The sequence below is a fragment of the Salmo trutta genome, chromosome 15 (assembly GCF_901001165.1).
Source record: "Salmo trutta chromosome 15, fSalTru1.1, whole genome shotgun sequence".
Taxonomy (NCBI): Eukaryota; Metazoa; Chordata; class Actinopteri; order Salmoniformes; family Salmonidae; genus Salmo; species Salmo trutta.
The window spans coordinates 16,753,365-16,771,985 of NC_042971.1; the positions used below are offsets into that span (position 1 = coordinate 16,753,365).

At 41.7% G+C, this 18,621-nt stretch overlaps 1 protein-coding gene across 3 annotated transcripts in view; it reads right to left on the reverse strand.

Moving 5' to 3' along the window:
• Window positions 1-356: 356 nt before the first annotated feature.
• LOC115148556 (vegetative cell wall protein gp1) overlaps window positions 357-18,621 on the reverse strand; it is a 29,964-nt gene continuing 11,699 nt past the window's right edge. Inside the window, exons 2-4 of one of the 3 annotated variants that reach the window (XM_029690543.1) lie at window positions 10,244-10,789; window positions 9,468-9,991; window positions 357-1,921 (exon numbers count right to left, since the gene is read on the reverse strand). In XM_029690543.1, the coding sequence (XP_029546403.1) occupies window positions 1,787-1,921; window positions 9,468-9,991; window positions 10,244-10,789 (1,205 nt within the window). In that variant the 3' untranslated portion in view covers window positions 357-1,786. Of the gene's footprint in view, window positions 1,922-9,467; window positions 10,790-18,621 lie in introns of all 3 variants that reach the window. The other 2 variants (XM_029690542.1, XM_029690541.1) reach the window with 2 other exon arrangements.

Consider the following 18,621-nt stretch of genomic DNA (forward strand, 5'->3'; position numbering starts at 1 on the left):
CACAGCTCATACCAACCTCTTCTAACGCAGAACCACCATGAAAGTTCAAAATGCTATTGACACTGCTTAATATTCAGGATTACTCACTGGGGTGCTTGGATCGATCAACAAACAAGGATATGACAGAGGTAAGTATTGCTGTCATCACACAAAACAATAGCAATGGAATGATTGAGTGGATAGGGTAGAGTCATGTGGTCACGACAGGCTCATTTCCAAAGCATTCAATACTCATGACGAACAGTTTTTTGATGACTCCTAAAACCTGGTGTGGACATTATGTTCACTTACAAGAAGCAGACTAAACAGATTTCTTAGAAAACGAAGCATTAGCAAGAGGAAAAACAAAAAGGGGCCCCCAAATACAATTGTGCTTTATTGACATACAATTGTGCTTCATCGGCAAACGATTGTACAATCTCTACAGCTGATTGCAAAGGCAGTGTCCATCCACCAAATGCCATATGAAAGCTACACAATATACTTCCTGTTCCATGCATGACAAAACCTCCCTTCCATGCTTTAGCTATTGTCGTGACACTCCGATTACAATGCTTTTCCACGGTCCTGAAAAAGACAGCTGGAAAAGTATTGGGGATTGATAAGTGCATGAGAATTGATTGATTCTGGATTCACGTCACAGGATATGGCATTAGAATTGAAGACTCGTTAAGGTAATGACGAGTGAGCGACGGTGGTTGTTATCCAAATGGTACCATATTCCCTATATCTGTAGTGCACTACTTTTTACCCAGAGCCCTAGTGCCCTGTTCAAAAGTAGTGCACTACATAAGGAATAGGGTACGTCCCCAGATTCAACAATCAGTTCTCTGTCCCCTAAAGTAATCTGTGTAGAATGCGTTTTACATGCACATTAGGCAGCGTGGGGGGGAAAAGGTCCTACAGAAGGAGAGCACTGCGGTCGAGTCCACATGGTTCGAAGTCATTGAGAAACGAATGGAGAAATCTCAGTGAGGAATTTACCTGACATCTGAGACTTCAAAGTCATAAAACAAATACAAAAAGGGGGGGGGGGGGGCAGCACTGGGATTAGTGCATAGCACAATCTGGCCAACATGTTAATAAGAAAACCAGTAAAATGGCAGATTATGGAAAAATACAATTTCAGGCAAGGGAATTACTGCCACCATATCAATGTGGTGGGCTCTGTCATGTCAAAAGTCCTCACTTGTCTAACGGATTCAGCGTAAGAAATAACCACAAGTTCTGAACATAAATGTATATTGTGTAGTACGCTACATATGTACAATTAACTTTTACAACCGCAAATGCTTTGTGGATTGAGGCGAACCACTACAAATGGCCTTCATTCATTCATTGCAGGGCAGATTAGTGACTAGCAAGTAAAGTACAGTATCATTGGTTGTTAATCTTGGTATTGATTGACAATATTTACATTCCAATTTTCTGAGTGTATAATCTGCAATCAGCACAAACACTTAAGAGTGTGCAAAACAATAAGTGTAGAAGGACAGTAAGGCATGGTGAGAACATATTTCATACAGACCAGTATAGGCCACCCAAATAAATCAAATACTAAATCATAATTCATTTCAGAAACTAGGACTATGGTTAACAAAACAGAAAATAATATTTCCAGCATACGTGGGCAAACATTGAAAACGTGTATAGATTACAGAGTGGTAGTAACATCAAACTCCCTCCTGCCCAGGATTTCCTGAAGCAAGGAAAAGTGGGGCAAGCAAGCGTTTGAACAATGCAGCTGGAAAAAGGCTTGTTTAGTTCTTTCAACTTCCTTCTCTGCTCAGAAGATGTAATCTTGAGTCATCTTGAGGGAAGGCATGGCCTCGTTGACATTCTGGTCCAGCCGATGATACTCCACATTGTTGCGAGAACACAGGCCATCCCTCCAGCGCCGACTCTGGGCTAACAGGAAGATCTGGAGAGAGGGGAGAGTGGATATTCAAGTTAACCTTTTTATTGAATACTGGGCTGTCCATTCATAAAGCGTCTCAGAGTAGTAGTGCTGATCTAGGATCAGGTCCCCACTGTCCATGTAACCCTATTCATCAAGATCTAAAAAAGGCAAAGCTGATCCTAAATCCGCATTCTTACTCTGAGATGCTTGATACATACGGAACCAAAAGTAACTAAAATAAGCGCCATCAGGGTGATGTTCAAAGGAACACAAAAAGGACAATGAATGGAGACTACCCACGCTAACAATGTAGCTAGGCTACCTAAAAGGGAAGTAAATTGTCTCTCAATAACAAAAGTTAACTCAATATGCATTTCTGCATAATGTTAATATTTAAGATGACTAAAGTTCATATTTAAAATTGGGCAACTTTTATAGGGGTGGGGCCCCCCCAGGGTGGGGCCCCCCCAAAAAAAAATCTGGCTCGTGGGACTGTGTACCCACATCCATCCCCTCACATGCAGTCAGAGCTGGCCCTAACCTTTTGGGGCCCCTAAGTGAAATTTTGTTTTAAAAGTAAATTTGCTGCAAGTTTACAAATTTTGCCATGGGGCAGAGAACATTTTTCAGTTTTACAGCTAATTTCTTGAAATTCTACACATTTTGACAGAGAAATGTTTGCAGTTTTTAATATTATATCTGAATGAGTGACAAAATTTAAAAAAAATGGGGGCCCCCTGGTCTGTAATTCAACCATGTTTACAAGTTTAGATAGCAGTCTAGACTACCTTGAAAATAATTGTTAGCTGATTAAGTGACTGTCAGCAGCTGACATAAAAAAATAAAATATATATTAAAAAAATTCAGCAAATAATATATATATATATATTTTTTTTAAAAGGCACTTTGTGTATTGTACCATTCTCTCTCAACAGTAAGTTGAGACCTTGACTGAATCCCTCCCCCACAAATTATTATTATTTTTGTTGTAAATTGATCCACGGGCCTACAAAAAGGGGGGCCCTGACAGATGCCCATCCCTGATTTAGTGATCAAAACAATATTTAGCATATTTTGAGTTTCTGTAATACATCACATTTTCAGTGTTCTGTTTGTAACACTCAAGGTGCGGGTTGATGGTCACTAGACTTGTAATGGACTATTCTCATATGTTGATAGTGATTGACGCCAGACTGGAGGTACAAGGACCGAGGACACACTGATTATTCACTGTCGTATTGATGACATTCTATGAACACTGTGATTCGGTAGCAGCTGACAAAGACGCCCTTTTGTTTGGACTTCCCACAGGCCTCTTGGGCTGGTGTTTGGAGAACATTTGGTGCAGTCTGATTAGGAGGACATAAAAGGACCTATCTACAAGAGGGCAGTTAGACATTTTCTCTGCATCTGTGCTGGGTGGCGTCTCCCTATTGCAACTTGTAAATAAACCTGATTGACATTATCTGCGACTGCTCGTCTTTTGTTCACCTGGAAATTCCCATTACAGTGTGTGTATACACTGTGTACAAATCATCAGGAACACCTGCTCTTTCCCTGAGTGATTGACCAGGTGAAAGCTATAGTATGAGCCCTTATTGATGTCACCTGTTAAATCCACGTCAATTAGTGTAGATGAAGGGGAGGAGACAGGTTAAAGAAGGACTTTTAAGCCTTGAGACATGAATTGTGTATGTGTGCCATTCAGAGATGGAATGGGAAAGACAAAATATTTAAGTGCCTTTGAACGGGATATGGTCGTAGGTGCCAGGCGCACCATTTTGAGTGTGTCAAGAACTGCAATGCTGCTGGGTTTTTCACGCTCAACAGTTTCCCATGTGTATCAAGAATGGTCCACCACCCAAAGGACATCCAGCCAACTTGACAACTGTGGGAAGCATTGGAGTCAACATGGGCCAGCATCACTGTGAAACGCTTGACACCTTTTTGTCCATGGCTCAACGAATTGAGGCTGTTCTGAGGGCAAAAGGGGGTGCGAATAGGGCTGTGTAGGGCTGTGGCGGTCACGAAATTGTCAGCCAGTGATTGTCAAGCAAATAACTGTCGGTCTTACGGTAATTGACATGAATTAACATAACACATTTAGCATCTGCTGGCTTCCACACATAGCCTACAAGCCACTGATGCAGACCTTTGGAACATCTACATTTTAAAAAGTCTAATAAATTCATGTAATATAGCCTACACCTTCACAATAAAGCCACTGTTTATTGTAGACAGGTCTAAAGAAGCATGACAAGAAGAAATGTAGTCCATTTCAGGAGAACAGAGTTGCCCTTATGTTAGGTGGCCTTATGTTAGGTCCTGATCTGGCTATGCCAAATGGCTGTGGGCTACACTAGTTCATTTAGCAGACAAGATTTGCTTAGAATTCCGTGGCATTATTTTATAGTATGAAAAATACAATGGAATAAAATAAAAATTATATTTTCTCCAAACAATTTGATGGAGTGCGCGCACATGCGGCTATTCTGTGTTGAGCGGTTAAGAAAGAAATAGGTGCTCCTTAATTTAGAGTTATTAATGTAATTTGCTGTTCTAAAAATGCTATACGTTTTAATTTTTAATTAAGGCTGCATGATGCGACTAATGATGATATTAAAAAAGTCGCTGTTTTGTTTTTTGCGCAGGCTGTACACACACACTGCATCAAATCACTTATTCACAATTTGACTTGCACTTGATAATGCCTTGAATTTTACGGCGGCTTCCTCTTTGAGTGGCTGTAATGCATTCAAAAAAATTCAAGCCTTTTGCGGTCAGTGGCTGTTGTGCCCTTGGCCCGGAGTGCTGCGCGCTCCGAAGCACCTCTCACTCAGATGGCTCTCCATCATGTGATCAGGTCTTTCTCACAGGCTACAAGTGAAGACAGACACATCAGGGACGCATCTGCGCGCGTCCTTATCCAATTCCGATGTGCATATTGATGATATTGGAAAAAAACTGTCCAGATTTACTTTGTCAGCTAACAAGATGAGTAGGCCAAACAAACAGCAAAAGCCTAAGTCAATCTACTATCCCCAATGGTTAAAAAAGGAGGAAAAAAAAAAACAAAACACACTTCTATTCTGTGCGAGAAATAAGTATTCCAAACATAGTTTGGGTCAGTTGTGGGATGCGATAGAGCCCAAATCAATACAACCACTAGCATCAAAAAACTTTTTTACGCAATGTGGCTGACGCAACAGATCAGAATATTTCGCATTAAATGTTAATAAACTATAACTAGCAGGAAAACTCCATTATCAAATGTGACAGCAAATGTGATAATGCTTGTATTACTTTTATTATAAAAAGGTGCAATTTATGGTGAAAATGATCTTCCCCAAGCTTGAAACACACACACACACACACACACACACAGCTTATTTTTATAAATATATATTTTTTTTACCTTTATTTAACTTGGCAAGTCAGTTATGAACAAATTCTTATTTAAAATGACGACCGAGGTACAGTGGGTTAACTGCCTTGTTCAGGGGCAGAACGACATTTTTCCTTGTCACCTCGGGGATTCGATCTTGCAACATTTCAATTACCAGTCCAACGCTCTAACCACTAGGCTACCTGCCGCCCCATATGTATGCCAGTTAGGCTCTATAGCCCTTGTAAAGCGGATAAATGTGCTTCATTTTAAGAAGTTAGTTGGCCACTTTAGTTGTGATACAAACCTTAGCAAAATATATAGGCCTATGGGCTAGGCTACATGAGGTGTGCGACAATGATTCGAAAAAAGGCATTGTTCTTTGCGTTGTGCTGGGCATCATTCACAAGTGATAGGCTAATATTGTCACCCATCAGACTATTCTTGATTTAGTCTTGTCTTTACATATACACACACACACACACACACACACACACACACACACACACACACACACACACACACACACACACACACACACACACATATATACAGTTGAAGTCAGAAGTTTACATACACCTTAGCCAAATACATTAAACTCAGTTTCACAATTCCTGACATTTAATCCTAGTAAAAATGCCCTGTCTTAGGTCAGTTAGGATCACCACTTTATTGTAAGAATGTGAAAGGTCAGAATAATAGTAGAGAGAATGATTTATTTCATCACATTCCCAGTGGTTCAGAAATTGACATACACTCAATTAGTATTTGGTAGCATTGCCTTTAAATTGTTTAACTTGGGTCAAACGTTTTGAGATGCCTTCCACAAGCTTCCCACAATAAATTGGGTGAATTTTGGCCCATTCCTCCTGACAGAGCTGGTGTAACTGAGTCAGGTTTGTAGGCCTCCTTGCTCACACACGCTTTTTCTATAGGAGGTCAGGGCTTTGTGATGGCCACTCCAAAACCTTGACTTTGTTGTCCATAAGCCATTTTGCCACAACTTTGGAAGAAGCTTAGGGTCATTGTCCATTTGGAAGACCCATTTGCGAGCAAGCTTTAACTTCCTGACTGATGTCTTGAAATGTTGCTTCAAGATATTCACAAATGTCCATCCTCATGATGCCATTATTTTGTGAAGTGCACCAGTCCCTCCTGCAGCAAAGCACCCCCACAACATGATGCTGCCACCCCCGTGCTTCACGGTTGGGATGGTGTTTTCGGCTTGCAAGCTACCCCTTTTTCCTCCAAACATAACAATGGTCATTATGGCCAAACTTCCATTTATGTTTCATCAGACCAGAGGACATTTCTCCAAAAAGTACAATCTTTGTCCCCATGTGCAGTTGCAAACCGTAGTCTGGCGTTTTTAATGGCGGTTTTGGAGCAGTGGTTTCTTCATTGCTGAGCGGCCTTTCGGGTTATGTCAATATAAGATTTGTTTTACTGTGAATATAGATACTTTTGTACCCGTTTCCTCCAGCATATTCACAAGGTCCTTTGCTGTTGTTCTGGGATTGATTTGCACTTTTCGCACTAAAGTACGTTCATCTCTAGGCGACAGAACGCGTCTCCTTCCTGAGCGGTATGACGGCTGCGTGGTCCCATGGTTTTTATACTTGCGTACTATTGTTTGTACAGATGAACGTGGTACCTTCAGGCATTTGGAAGGTCTTGACAGATTTTTTGTTTTTCACATGATGTCAAGCAAAGAGGCACTGAGTTTGAAGGTAGACCTTGAAATACATTCACAAATACACCTCCAATTGACTCAAATTATGTCAATTAGCCTACCAGAAGCTTCTGAAGCCATGACATAATTTTCTGGAATTTTCCAAGCTGTTGAAAGGCAGAGTCAACTTAGTGTATGTAAACTTCTGACCCACTGGAATTGTGATACAGTGAATTATAAGTTAAATAATCTGTCTGTAAACAATTGTTGGAAAAATGACTTGTGTCATGCACAAAGTAGATGTCCTAACCAACTTGCCAAAACTATAGTTTGTTAACAAGAAATTTGTGGAGTGGTTGAAAAACGAGTTTTAATGACTCCAACCAAAGTGTATGTAAACTTCGACTGCGCACACACACACACACACACACACACACACACACACACACACACAAAATACCAGTCATAAGTTTGGACACCTAATCATTCTAGGGTTTCTCCTTATTTTTACTATTTTATACATTGTAGAATAATAGTGAAGACATCAAAACTAAGAAATAACACACATGGAATCATGTAGTAATCAAAAGTTGAACAAATCAAAATACATTTTATATTTGAGATTTTTCAAAGTAGCCACCCTTTGCCTTGATGACAGCTTTGCCCACTCTTGGCATACTCTCAACCAACTTCATGAGGTTGTCACCTGGAATGTATTTAAATTAATTGGTGTGCCTTCTTAATAGTTAATTTGTGGAATTTCTTTCCTTCTTAATGCGTTTGAGCCAATCAGTTGTGTTATGACAAGGTAGAGGGGTATACAGAAGATGGTCTTCTACCAAATAGGGCTAAGTCCATATTATGGCAAGAACAACTCAAATAGGCAAAGAAACCGACAGTCCATCAATACTTTTAGGTCAGTCAATCCAGAAAAAGTCAAGAACTTTGAAAGTTTCTTCAAGTGCAGTCGCAAAAACCATCAAGCGCTATGATGAAACTGGTGCTCATGAGGACCGCCACAGGAATGGAAGACCCAGAGTTACTTCTGCTGCAGAGGATAAGTTCATTCGAGTTACTAGCCTCAGAAATTCCAGCCCAAATAAATGCTTCACAGGTTGAATTGCTGCGAAGAAACCACTAATAAAGGACACCAATAAGAAGAAGAGACCGGCTTGGGCCAAGAAACACGAACAATGGACATTAGACCAGTGGAAATTTGTCCTTTGGTCTGGAGTCCAAATTGGTTATTTTTAGTTCCAACCGCCATGTCTTTGTGAGACGGGTGTGGTGTGGGTGAATGGATGATCTCCGCATGTGTATTTCCCATCGTTTCCCCACACTTAACCAGCATGGCTATCAAAGCATTCTACAGCAATACACCGTCCCATCTGGTTTGAGATTAGTGGGACTATCATTTGCTTTTCAACGGGACAATGACCTAACACACATCCAGGCTGTGTAAGGGCTATTTTACCAAGAAGGAGAGGGATGGAGTGCTGCATCAGATGACCTGGTCTCCACAATCCCCCTGACCTCAACCAAATTGAGATGGTTTGGGATGAGTCAGACCGCAGAGTGAAGGAAAAGCAGCCAAGAAATGCTCAGCATATGTGGGAACTCCTTCAAGACTGTTGGAAAAGAATTCCAGGTGAAGCCGGTTGAGAGAATGCCAAGAGTGTTCAAAGCTGTCAAGGCAAAGGGTGGCTATTTGAAGAATCTCAAATATATTTGGATTTGTTTACTACATGATTCCATGTGTGTTATTTCATCGTTTTGATGTCTTCACTATTATTCTACATTGTAGAAAATAGTAAAAATAAAGAAAAGACATTGAATGAGTAGGTGTTCTAAAATTTTTGACAGGTAGTGCATGTGTGAAATTAGTTTTGATTTAGAATGGACAATTATCATGCACCTGTATCAAAACAGGGGCAGCAGGAAGAAATACATGTAATCTATGCACTTAAATAGCGAACGGAGGTCACTTTTCCTGTGGTTCATTTTCATGCCAGCCAGGTAGGCTATACTCCTGTTGTAAAGATAAGCAATGTGCTTAACATTAGGAAAGTTGAGAAATAAATATAGAAAGGCTAGCCTATAGAAAGCTGACAGGATCCTCCTCTTTTTAAAGAGGCCAAGGGGAAGAGATGGGCGAGTTGCCAGCGGAGATGCACGAATTAGTGAAATATCCGCCGCAGTTTAGGCTACCCTTTTTCAATAAGTGGTTGCACCGATTTTAGAAAAAGCAGTCAAATTAAAATGTTGGCCTAGTGTCAACAGAACCACCCATTGCTTCACTAAAATGTATTGATCAATGGCTGATAGGTTGCATGTATGTTTCTGTCCATAGCCGATTTAATTGTCAATTTTATAAGCCTAGGCCAGGTGTTTCACAACTCCGAGTACCCACAACAGTACACATTTGTGTCTGTATATTGAAGCAGTTCGGTACATCAGAAATCAAACAAACAGTCTCGTATGGATTAATAAAGTATTCCCCCTCTGCTTACCTTCCTCTTGTTGTGGTAGGTGATGTATACAATGGCCACCAGGAAGGCCAGGATGACCAGGTGGAAGAAGAAGTGGGAGTCCTCGTCCTGGGTGGTGTAGATGTTGGTGTCCTTCATACGTACGTCTATCTTCCCAGCACTCTTTGCTGGGCTGAGCACCACCTGGTCATCGTCGGCGTCCACTATGCCGTCGTCGTTCTCCTCGTTGAGGTCTTGGCTGCCAAAGTTCTGGTTCAGAGGGACCTCAACACCTGGTCCCAGGTCATAGTCGTCTTCACCACCGTCTTCCTCATTGTCTCTGTTGTACATGCCTGTCTCTGTCTGAGACTCCAGGGTGTTGACAGGCCCTTGCTCATCCTCTGTAGGGTCCATGGGGCTGACGAGCTTGGTGTTGGAGGCAGGGCTTGGTTTCTCCAGGATGGGCTTTGCAGGCTCTGGGGCTTTGACTGTGGTGGTGCTGGTGGCTGGAGCTGCAGTCATGTCCGGGGCAGCATCTGAATCAGCAGGTTTGGGAGGTAGTTTTTCAGGAGTCAGTCCTGCTTTATCCAATTTGGTTTTGTTCTTGTCTGCAGTAATTGCATACTTGCCAACAGTTGTTTCAGCAATAATGGCAGTGGATTCAGCTATACCCTCCCCTTTGGCGTATGGTGCATCCTCACGTGCCATTACACCATCGATAGGTGCGTCCTTGATGGGTGTGTCACCAGCGTCCTTGATGGGTGGGTCACCAGCGTCCTTGATGGGCGGGTCACCAGCGTCCTTGATGGGCGGGTCACCAGCGTCCTTGATGGGCGGGGCAGCAGCGTCCTTGATGGGCGGGGCAGCAGCGTCCTTGATGGGCGGGGCAGCAGCGTCCTTGATGGGCGGGGCAGCAGCGTCCTTGATGGGCGGGGCAGCAGCGTCCTTGATGGGCGGGGCAGCAGCGTCCTTGATGGGCGGGGCAGCAGCGTCCTTGATGGGCGGGGCAGCAGCGTCCTTGATGGGCGGGGCAGCAGCGTCCTTGATGGGCGGGGCAGCAGCGTCCTTGATGGGCGGGGCAGCAGCGTCCTTGATGGGCGGGGCAGCAGCGTCCTTGATGGGCGGGGCAGCAGCGTCCTTGATGGGCGGGGCAGCAGCGTCCTTGATGGGTGGGGCAGCAGCGTCCTTTGCATCTGCTGTTACAGCCTTAATTACTGTTGCATTAGGTGTTGTAGCATTGTCACTGGTTACTGTGTCTGCTTTGCCGTCTGTTGTACCAGTGCTGATGGCCATTTCTGCATCATTGCTGGCTGGTGCCAAAGGCAAGGGTTCTAAACCATCAACTCCTGGATCCAGAGAAACTGCTGAAAAGTAGAGAAGTAGGAATTGAAAACGGTCACCACACTCATTTGAACATCTGTTCACATTCTACACTTTACAAAACAAGTCACGAGGTTTAGTCTTTTTCGTAGCCTACAGGAGATTTGAAAATAAGCGTGGTGAAATCTTTAGTGGAAAAACGTAGCCAAGTTATATAGCCTAATCATCACATTGTAGCCAAGTTATATAGCCTAGGCCTAATCATCACATTGTACATGACACACACATCTTACCACTCTACATCTGACCTGTAATGGTTGTCATAGCACCATCCCTTTGAATGTGTTTTGTGTTAGATAAAAGAAAATTGTAGGTTCTCTTTGCCCTCCGAGTAGGGTGTCCAATCAAAAATGCATAAAAAAAAAAAAAAAGTGTACCAATGGTCCAAACCTCATAATCCGTTAACGAGTTTTTACCCTTGTAAGATGGCTAAAAGTATAGTGACTAAATCAATGGAGGCCAGAGAAAAAGTGAGAAAAAATAAAACAAAATAGGCTGGATTCTGTGCAAGAATTAAGGTTACTTGCTACCTGACATGCTCACTTTCCCGTTGAACTCATCTTTCATCTCGAATCCGCAGAACATAAAATATAGACGTATGATGGGATATCGATTGAGACATGACATGTAGCATTTTAGTATATGCGTTTCATATTAAATTGAAATCCTTGTCCTTTTTCAAAAACAAGCACCTCTCTCTGAAATGTCAACTGGGATATACCAAGCTTTTTATTTTCAAAGCCTATTACATTTAATTCAGCTCGTGTCATGCTTATTTAGCTTTTTCTGACCCACGGAAACAATGCACACAAAATGTAAAAGCCTCAAAAGTTATGAGAAACCTGCCCACCTACAGTGCCAGTCTTAAAGTTTTAGAACACCTACTCATTCAATGGTTTTTCTCTTATGTTTACTGTTTTGTACATTGTAGAATAACAGTGAAGACATCAAAACTATGAAATAACACACATGGAATCATGTAGTAACCAAAAAAAGTGTTAAATCCAAATATATTTTATATTACAGATTCTTCAAAATAGCCACCCTTTGCCTTGACAGCTTTGAACACTCTTGGCATTCTCTCAACCGGCTTCACCTGGAATTCTTTTCCAACAGTCTTGAAGGAGTTCCCACATATGCTGAGTACTTCTTGGCTGCTTTTCCTTCACTCTGCGGTCTGACTCATCCCAAAACCATCTAAATTTGGTTGAGGTCGGGGGATTGTGGAGACCAGGTCATCTGATACAGCTGGCGTCCTTTAGTAGTGGTTTCTTTGCAGCAATCTAACCATGAAGGCTTGATTCACACAGTCTCCTATGAACAGTTGATGTTGAGATGTGTCTGTTACTTGAACTCTATGAAGCATTTATTTGGGCTGCAATTTGAGGTGCAGCTAACTCTAATGAAAACGTATCCTCCTCAGCAGAGGTAACTCTGGGTCTTCCTTTCCTGTGGCGGTCCTCATGAGAGCCAGTTTCATCATAGCGCTTGATGGTTTTTGCAACTGCACATTAAGGAACTTGCAAAGTTCTTGAAATGTTCCACATTGACTGACCTTCATGTCTTAAAGTAATGATGGACTGTCATTTCTTTTTGCTTATTTGAGCTGTTCTTGCCATAATATGGACTTGGTCTTTTACTAAATAAGGCTATCTTCTGTACACCACCCCTACCTTGTCACAACACAACTGATTGGCTGAAAACGCATTAAGAAGGAAAGAAATTCCACAAATTAACTTTTAAGAAGGCACACCTGTTAATTGAAATGCCTTCCAGGTGACAACCTCATGAAGCTGGTTGAGAGAATGCCAAGATTGTGAAAAGCTGTCATCAAGGCATAGGGTGGCTACTTTGAAGAATCTCAAATATAAAATATGATTGATTGGTTTAACTTTTGGTTACTACATGATTCCATGAGTGTTATTTCTTAGTTTTGATGTCTTCACTATTATTCTACAATGTAGAAAATAGGAAAAACTTTTGACTGGTACTGTATCAGAGCTCGGTGCTTATTATCGGATGTATTAGGTTATGAAAAATCGGAATTTTTGGATATAATGTTAATGATAGTGTAATGTAACAGGCAGGGAGCAGGTCTCGAACCCTCCACCTTCTAGCCCGAAGTCCAGCGCGCTATCGACTGTGCCGCAAAAGCATGCTCGTGCGGCAGAGTCGATATCCCCACTTATAAACCTAGGGTCGTTCAATATGTTAGAAAAGGACCCCACTGAGCAACTCAGAACATGAATAATCTTACTTGTCTTAATAACATAAGGAAGTGAAATTTCATCACCAAAGCGTGTTTTCACCCACGCTGGGCAGAGCGGGTGGACACCCTACTCTGAGTTTATCAGTATACACTTCTCACGGTAGAAATATGCAGTGTACTGTACAGTAAATATCAACTTAATTCATATGCATTCTGTCACTGGATGCCTGACTGAACGTTTTGTACAATGAGAGGGATGTTTGTTCTAGCTGCTGCCATCTCACGCCTTTGGCCGGTCCTCTTAAATCAATGACCCGATTCAACCAGAGAGTCAACATGATTTTATACTCATGGGACTTTTATAGGCATCGGCCATGCTGTGGGTTAAGATGGGCGGGGAAACTGAGGAATTGAGGCCAAGTTAGCAGTCGCCACAAAGAACGGGAGTATTCATTCCTGGAAGCTACTGCCAGCATCAACATTGAATAAGAAGAGGCATGGCCGTCAGAAGATGATTAGGGACGGGGGTGGGTTGGGATAATTATTTCTCCCCATGCTGCAGACGGCTATTTCGATCCGCTCAAACAGTAGTAAAGGCCCAGTGCACTACTTTTGTGGGAAGAAAAAATATATATTTTTTTTAAATCAGGGAGTGCTGCAGCACGCTCAGCAGCCCTACTTCCCGTGGCTATGGAAAGACGGGTGTGAGACAAAACACCTCTTTAAATAGCCAAGTAAATGACTGGAAAGTATGGCCCATCTGCTCTGTGTAGGGACATCCAGACATCACGCAACACGTTGTCTCGTCAATATCCTTAAGTGGGATGATTTCTTCCCTCTTGCAATCTCTGTACCTAGTCAAGTGTTGCATACCAAAATATGAAAAACGGTTCGGTAGTAGATTTATTTATTTTTTGGTCACGGATCAAGTCTATCAGCGCAGCAGCCAATGTCCCCGTTATAGTTGGAGCGCGCAACGTGCCTGCTCCACTTACATCTCTATCGCGCCATTGCATTTTGGTACACCAGAAGTACATTCATTTCCAATGGAACGCTGCGTTTTCCTTGCAGCATTGCGCTGCAAAGGCAGTTGCAGTGCGTTCTGTGTGGTGCATACAGTATGTTGGATTTATCTAATGCATGCATCAAAACTGTATGCAGACTGCTTGACAGAAATGGTAGCAGAAGGTGAATGTTGAACTTTTGTTGCACACATATCCAGATGACGCCGTAAATACATAAATAATTATGTATTTTGTGAACGTTTATCATGAGTAATTTAGTAAATTCACCGGAAGTTTGCGGTGGGTATGCTAGTTCTAAACATCACATGCTAATGTAAAAAGCTGGTTTTTGATATAAATATGAACTTGATTGAACAAAACATGCATGTATTGTATAACATAATGTCCTAGGAGTGTCATTAGATGAAGATCATCAAAGGTTAGTGCTGCATTTAGCTGTGGTTTGGTTTTATGTGACATATATGCTTGCTTTGAAAATGGCTGTGTGATTATTTGTGTCTATGTACTCTCCTAACATAATCTAATGTTTTGCTTTCGCTGTAAAGCCTTTTTGAAATCGGACAATGTGGTTAGATTAACGAGAGTCTTATCTTAAAATGGTGTAAAATAGTTGATTGTTTGAGAAAATTGAATTGTGGTATTCTAGTTGGTTTTGTATTTCGCGCCGTGCGATGCCATTGGCTGTTGGCTAGGGGTTCCGCAGGCGGAAGGGCATATCTGTACTTCACTATTTATATTTTTGACTACTTTTACTTCACTGCATTCCTAAAGTAAATTATGTACATTTTACTCCATACATTTTCCCTGACACCCAAAAGTACTAGTTACAATTTGAATGCTTAGCAGTACAGGACAAAAAAGTCCAATTCACACACTTATCAAGAGAACGTCCCTGGTCATCCCTACTGCCTCTGATCTGGTGGACTCACTAAACATAAATGCTTCCGTCGTAAATGATGTGTTGGAGTTAGCCCTAGCTGTCAAAAAAAGGAAGTCGTGCCATCTGGTTTGCTAAATATAAGGAATTTGATGTATAGCATTTACTCTGTACTTTTACTCAAGTATGACATTTGAGTACTTTTTCCACCACTGTACTTAAGTACATTTCAAATCTGATACTTTTAGACTTACTCAAGTAGTATTTTACTGGGTTACTTTTACTTCAGTCATTTTATATTAAAGGTATCTTTACATTTACTCAAGTATGACAATTGAGTACTTTTTCCACCTCGGAATTTTGATTAGATTTTATTTATTTTAGGTTCAAAGGAAGCATACTGGTAACTGTAGCTTTTATTCCGCAGTTTGTTACATTTTTGGCACCATTGCATTTGATGTAAACAGCATGGCAATTACGCACTCCAAGAGTAATTATATGCGACATGCATCAATCCATTCTAGGCCTATCATCATCCTAGCCTATATATAGCTAGGATCTTTCTACCTCATATCAACATCATTATTATATTGCTGACATTACAACTCGAATCGATTGATCAATTGGTTACAGCCTACTGTTACCTGATAGATGAGCCATATTCGTGTCATAAGCCCCCCCCCCCTCCCTAAAATAACATTTAGAAAAATGTAATGCGTCAGTCAGTCACTTGCAAAGTATATACTGCTGCGGTCATTTTCAGTGGCAATAGGCTCCCTCAACAAAATGAAGGAGCTGATCGTGGACTTCAGGAAACAGCAGAGAGCATGCCCCTATCCACATCGACGGGACCGCAGTGGAGAAGGTGAAAAGCTTAAAGTTCCTCGGCGTACATATCACCGACAATCTGAAATGGTCCACCCACACAGACAGTGTGGTGAAGAAGGCGCAACAGCGCCTCTTCAACCTCAGAAGGCTGAAGAAATTCGACTTGGCCCCTAAGACCCTCAAACTTTTACATATGCACAATTGAGAGCATCCTGTCGGACTGTATCACCGCCTGGTACGGCAACTGCACTGCCGGCAACCGCAGGGCTCTGCAGAGGGTGGTGCGTTCTGCACAACGCATCACCGGAGGCACACTGCCTGCCCTCCAGGACACCTACAGCACCCGATGTCACAGGAAGGCCAAAGAGATCATCAAGGATATCATCCACCTGAGCGACGCCCTGATCACCCCGCTATCATCCAGAAGGCGAGGTCAGTACAGGTGCATCAAAGCTGGGACAGAGAAACTGAAAAACACTGTTAAAGGCCATCACACTGTTAAATAGCCATCACTGCCCGGCTACCACCCAGTTACTCAACCCTGCACCTTAGAGGTTGCTGCCCTATAGACATAGACAGGGAATCACTGGTCACTTTAATAATGGAACACTAGTCACTTTAATAATGTTTACATACTGCTTTACTCATTTCATATGTATATACTGTATTTTAGTCAATGCTACACCGACATTGCTCATCCTAATATTGAAATATTTCTATTTTACTTTAGATTTGTGTATATTGTTAGATAATACTGCACTGTTGGAGCTAGAAACACAAGCATTTCGCTACACCCGCAATAACATCTGCTAAATACGTGTATGTGACCAATAACATTCGATTTTATGTTGTTGAAAGTGGCTAAAGAGGACGCAGTAATGAGAGAAAAATCATATACCAGGCCTACTAGAAAAATAATATGCTACTGAAAATACTAGGATAACCATCGTATAGTACAAATCATGAAAGGAGCTTGGCTACGTTTCATTCTTTGCGCCTCATTTAACAAGAGACGAAATGCAAAACTGACACCAATGCTGTCGTCATTCAAATCAAATTGTATGTCACATGCGCAGAATACAACAGGTGTAGACCTTACAGTGAAATGCTTACTTACAAGCCCTTAACCAACAATGCAGTTAAGAAAAAATACAAAAAAAGGAATAAAAAAAAAGTAACAAATAATTATAGAGCAGCAGTAAAATAACAATAGCGAGGCTATATACAGGGGGCACCGGTTCGTTGAGGTAATATGTACATGTAGGTAGAGTTAAAGTGACAATGCATAGATAATAACAGAGTACTAGCAGCGTAAAAGAGGGGGGCAGTGCAAATAGTCTGGGTAGCATTTGATTAGACGTTCAGGAGTCATGGCTTGGGGGTAGAAGCTGTTTAGAATCCTCTTGGACCTAGACTTGGCGCTGCCTACAGTTCTCTTTCTATCTAATTAAAGAGAGCCCTATTTTAGGAAACTTTCTGGAATGGACATAGAGAGAATTAGCAAACCATACATTCACACCCACCCAACTAAAATGATCCATCAATCAAAGCCGCCTGCAGCGATTCTCACTCAGACTCAAGCAAATCACATTAAAACCTTGCCTTAGCTTCAACTCCTTTCTGTAGGTAATCAAAAATGAGTCTACATTATAGGAAAATGTTAAAAATCAATGTAGCCCATCATATAAATTAACAAGGAAAGTTAAGGGGAAGATAGACAGCAGTGATATTAGCCTGGTCTCAGTCTAGACATTACATAGTAAATGTAAATTCAAGATTCAAATTAGTAAGATGTTTGGTATGGTTACATACAAAAGAAGGTTACTTAAGGCAAAAAACAAAAGGAGTGTGCATGGGTGGGAGTATAACGCAAATGTCTAGCAACCCAAAGGTTGCATGTTCGAATCTCATCACGGACAGCTTTAGCATTTTAGCAACTGTTCGACTACTTACTACTTTTTAGCTACTTTGCATGTTAGCTAACCCTTCCCCTAACCTCTAGCTAATGTTAGTAAGTGGCCTTGCACAAGCCTTGGCTAGAGCAAGCCAGAATGCCCATAGCCTCCTGCCAACTATCTCCTGATTCTACAGCGTGAGGCAGCTAGATCTACAAGTACACCCCCTGGACAGGATGCTAGTCTATCCCCTTAATACTGAGTGGCAAGCAAAGAAGCCTCAGGTCCCATTTTTTACAGTCTGGTATAAGCCGGGGGAATCGATCTCACAACCTTCCAATCTCAGGGCAGACTAACCACAAGGCCACTTGAGCTAGCTAACGTAAAGCGTTACATATTGTACGTTTCGCAAATTATCATACGAATTGTAATTTGTAACATATATGAAATGGATAGAAATCCACAAATGAATACATACCATATGAAACGTAACATATAATACTAAATGGAGTGTCCCGCATTTCCGTACAGAATAATACGAAATGCTCTGAGAACAGGTTGGTGATATAGGCTTAGGCCAATGAACAAGCACACCTGATTCAGCTTGTCAACTAACCGACAAGCCCTCAATGAGTTGAATGAGGTGTGTTTGTTAAGGGCTACAACAAAACGGTGTACTGTTGGGGGTACTCGACGACCAGGGTTGGGAAACACTGGCCTAGGCTATATGAATTGGAAATTGACAACCATTAAATACAAACATACATGCAACCTGTCCACAGCCTATCAGCCATTGATCAATACATTTTAGTGAAGCAATGGGTGGTTCTGTTGACACTAGGCCTACATTTTAATTTGACTGCTTTTTCTAAAATTGGTGCAACCACTTATTGAAAAAGAGTAGCCTAAACTGCGGCGGATATTTCACTGTAATTCATGCATCTCCGCTGGTAACTCGCCCATCTCTTCCCCTTCTCTCTAG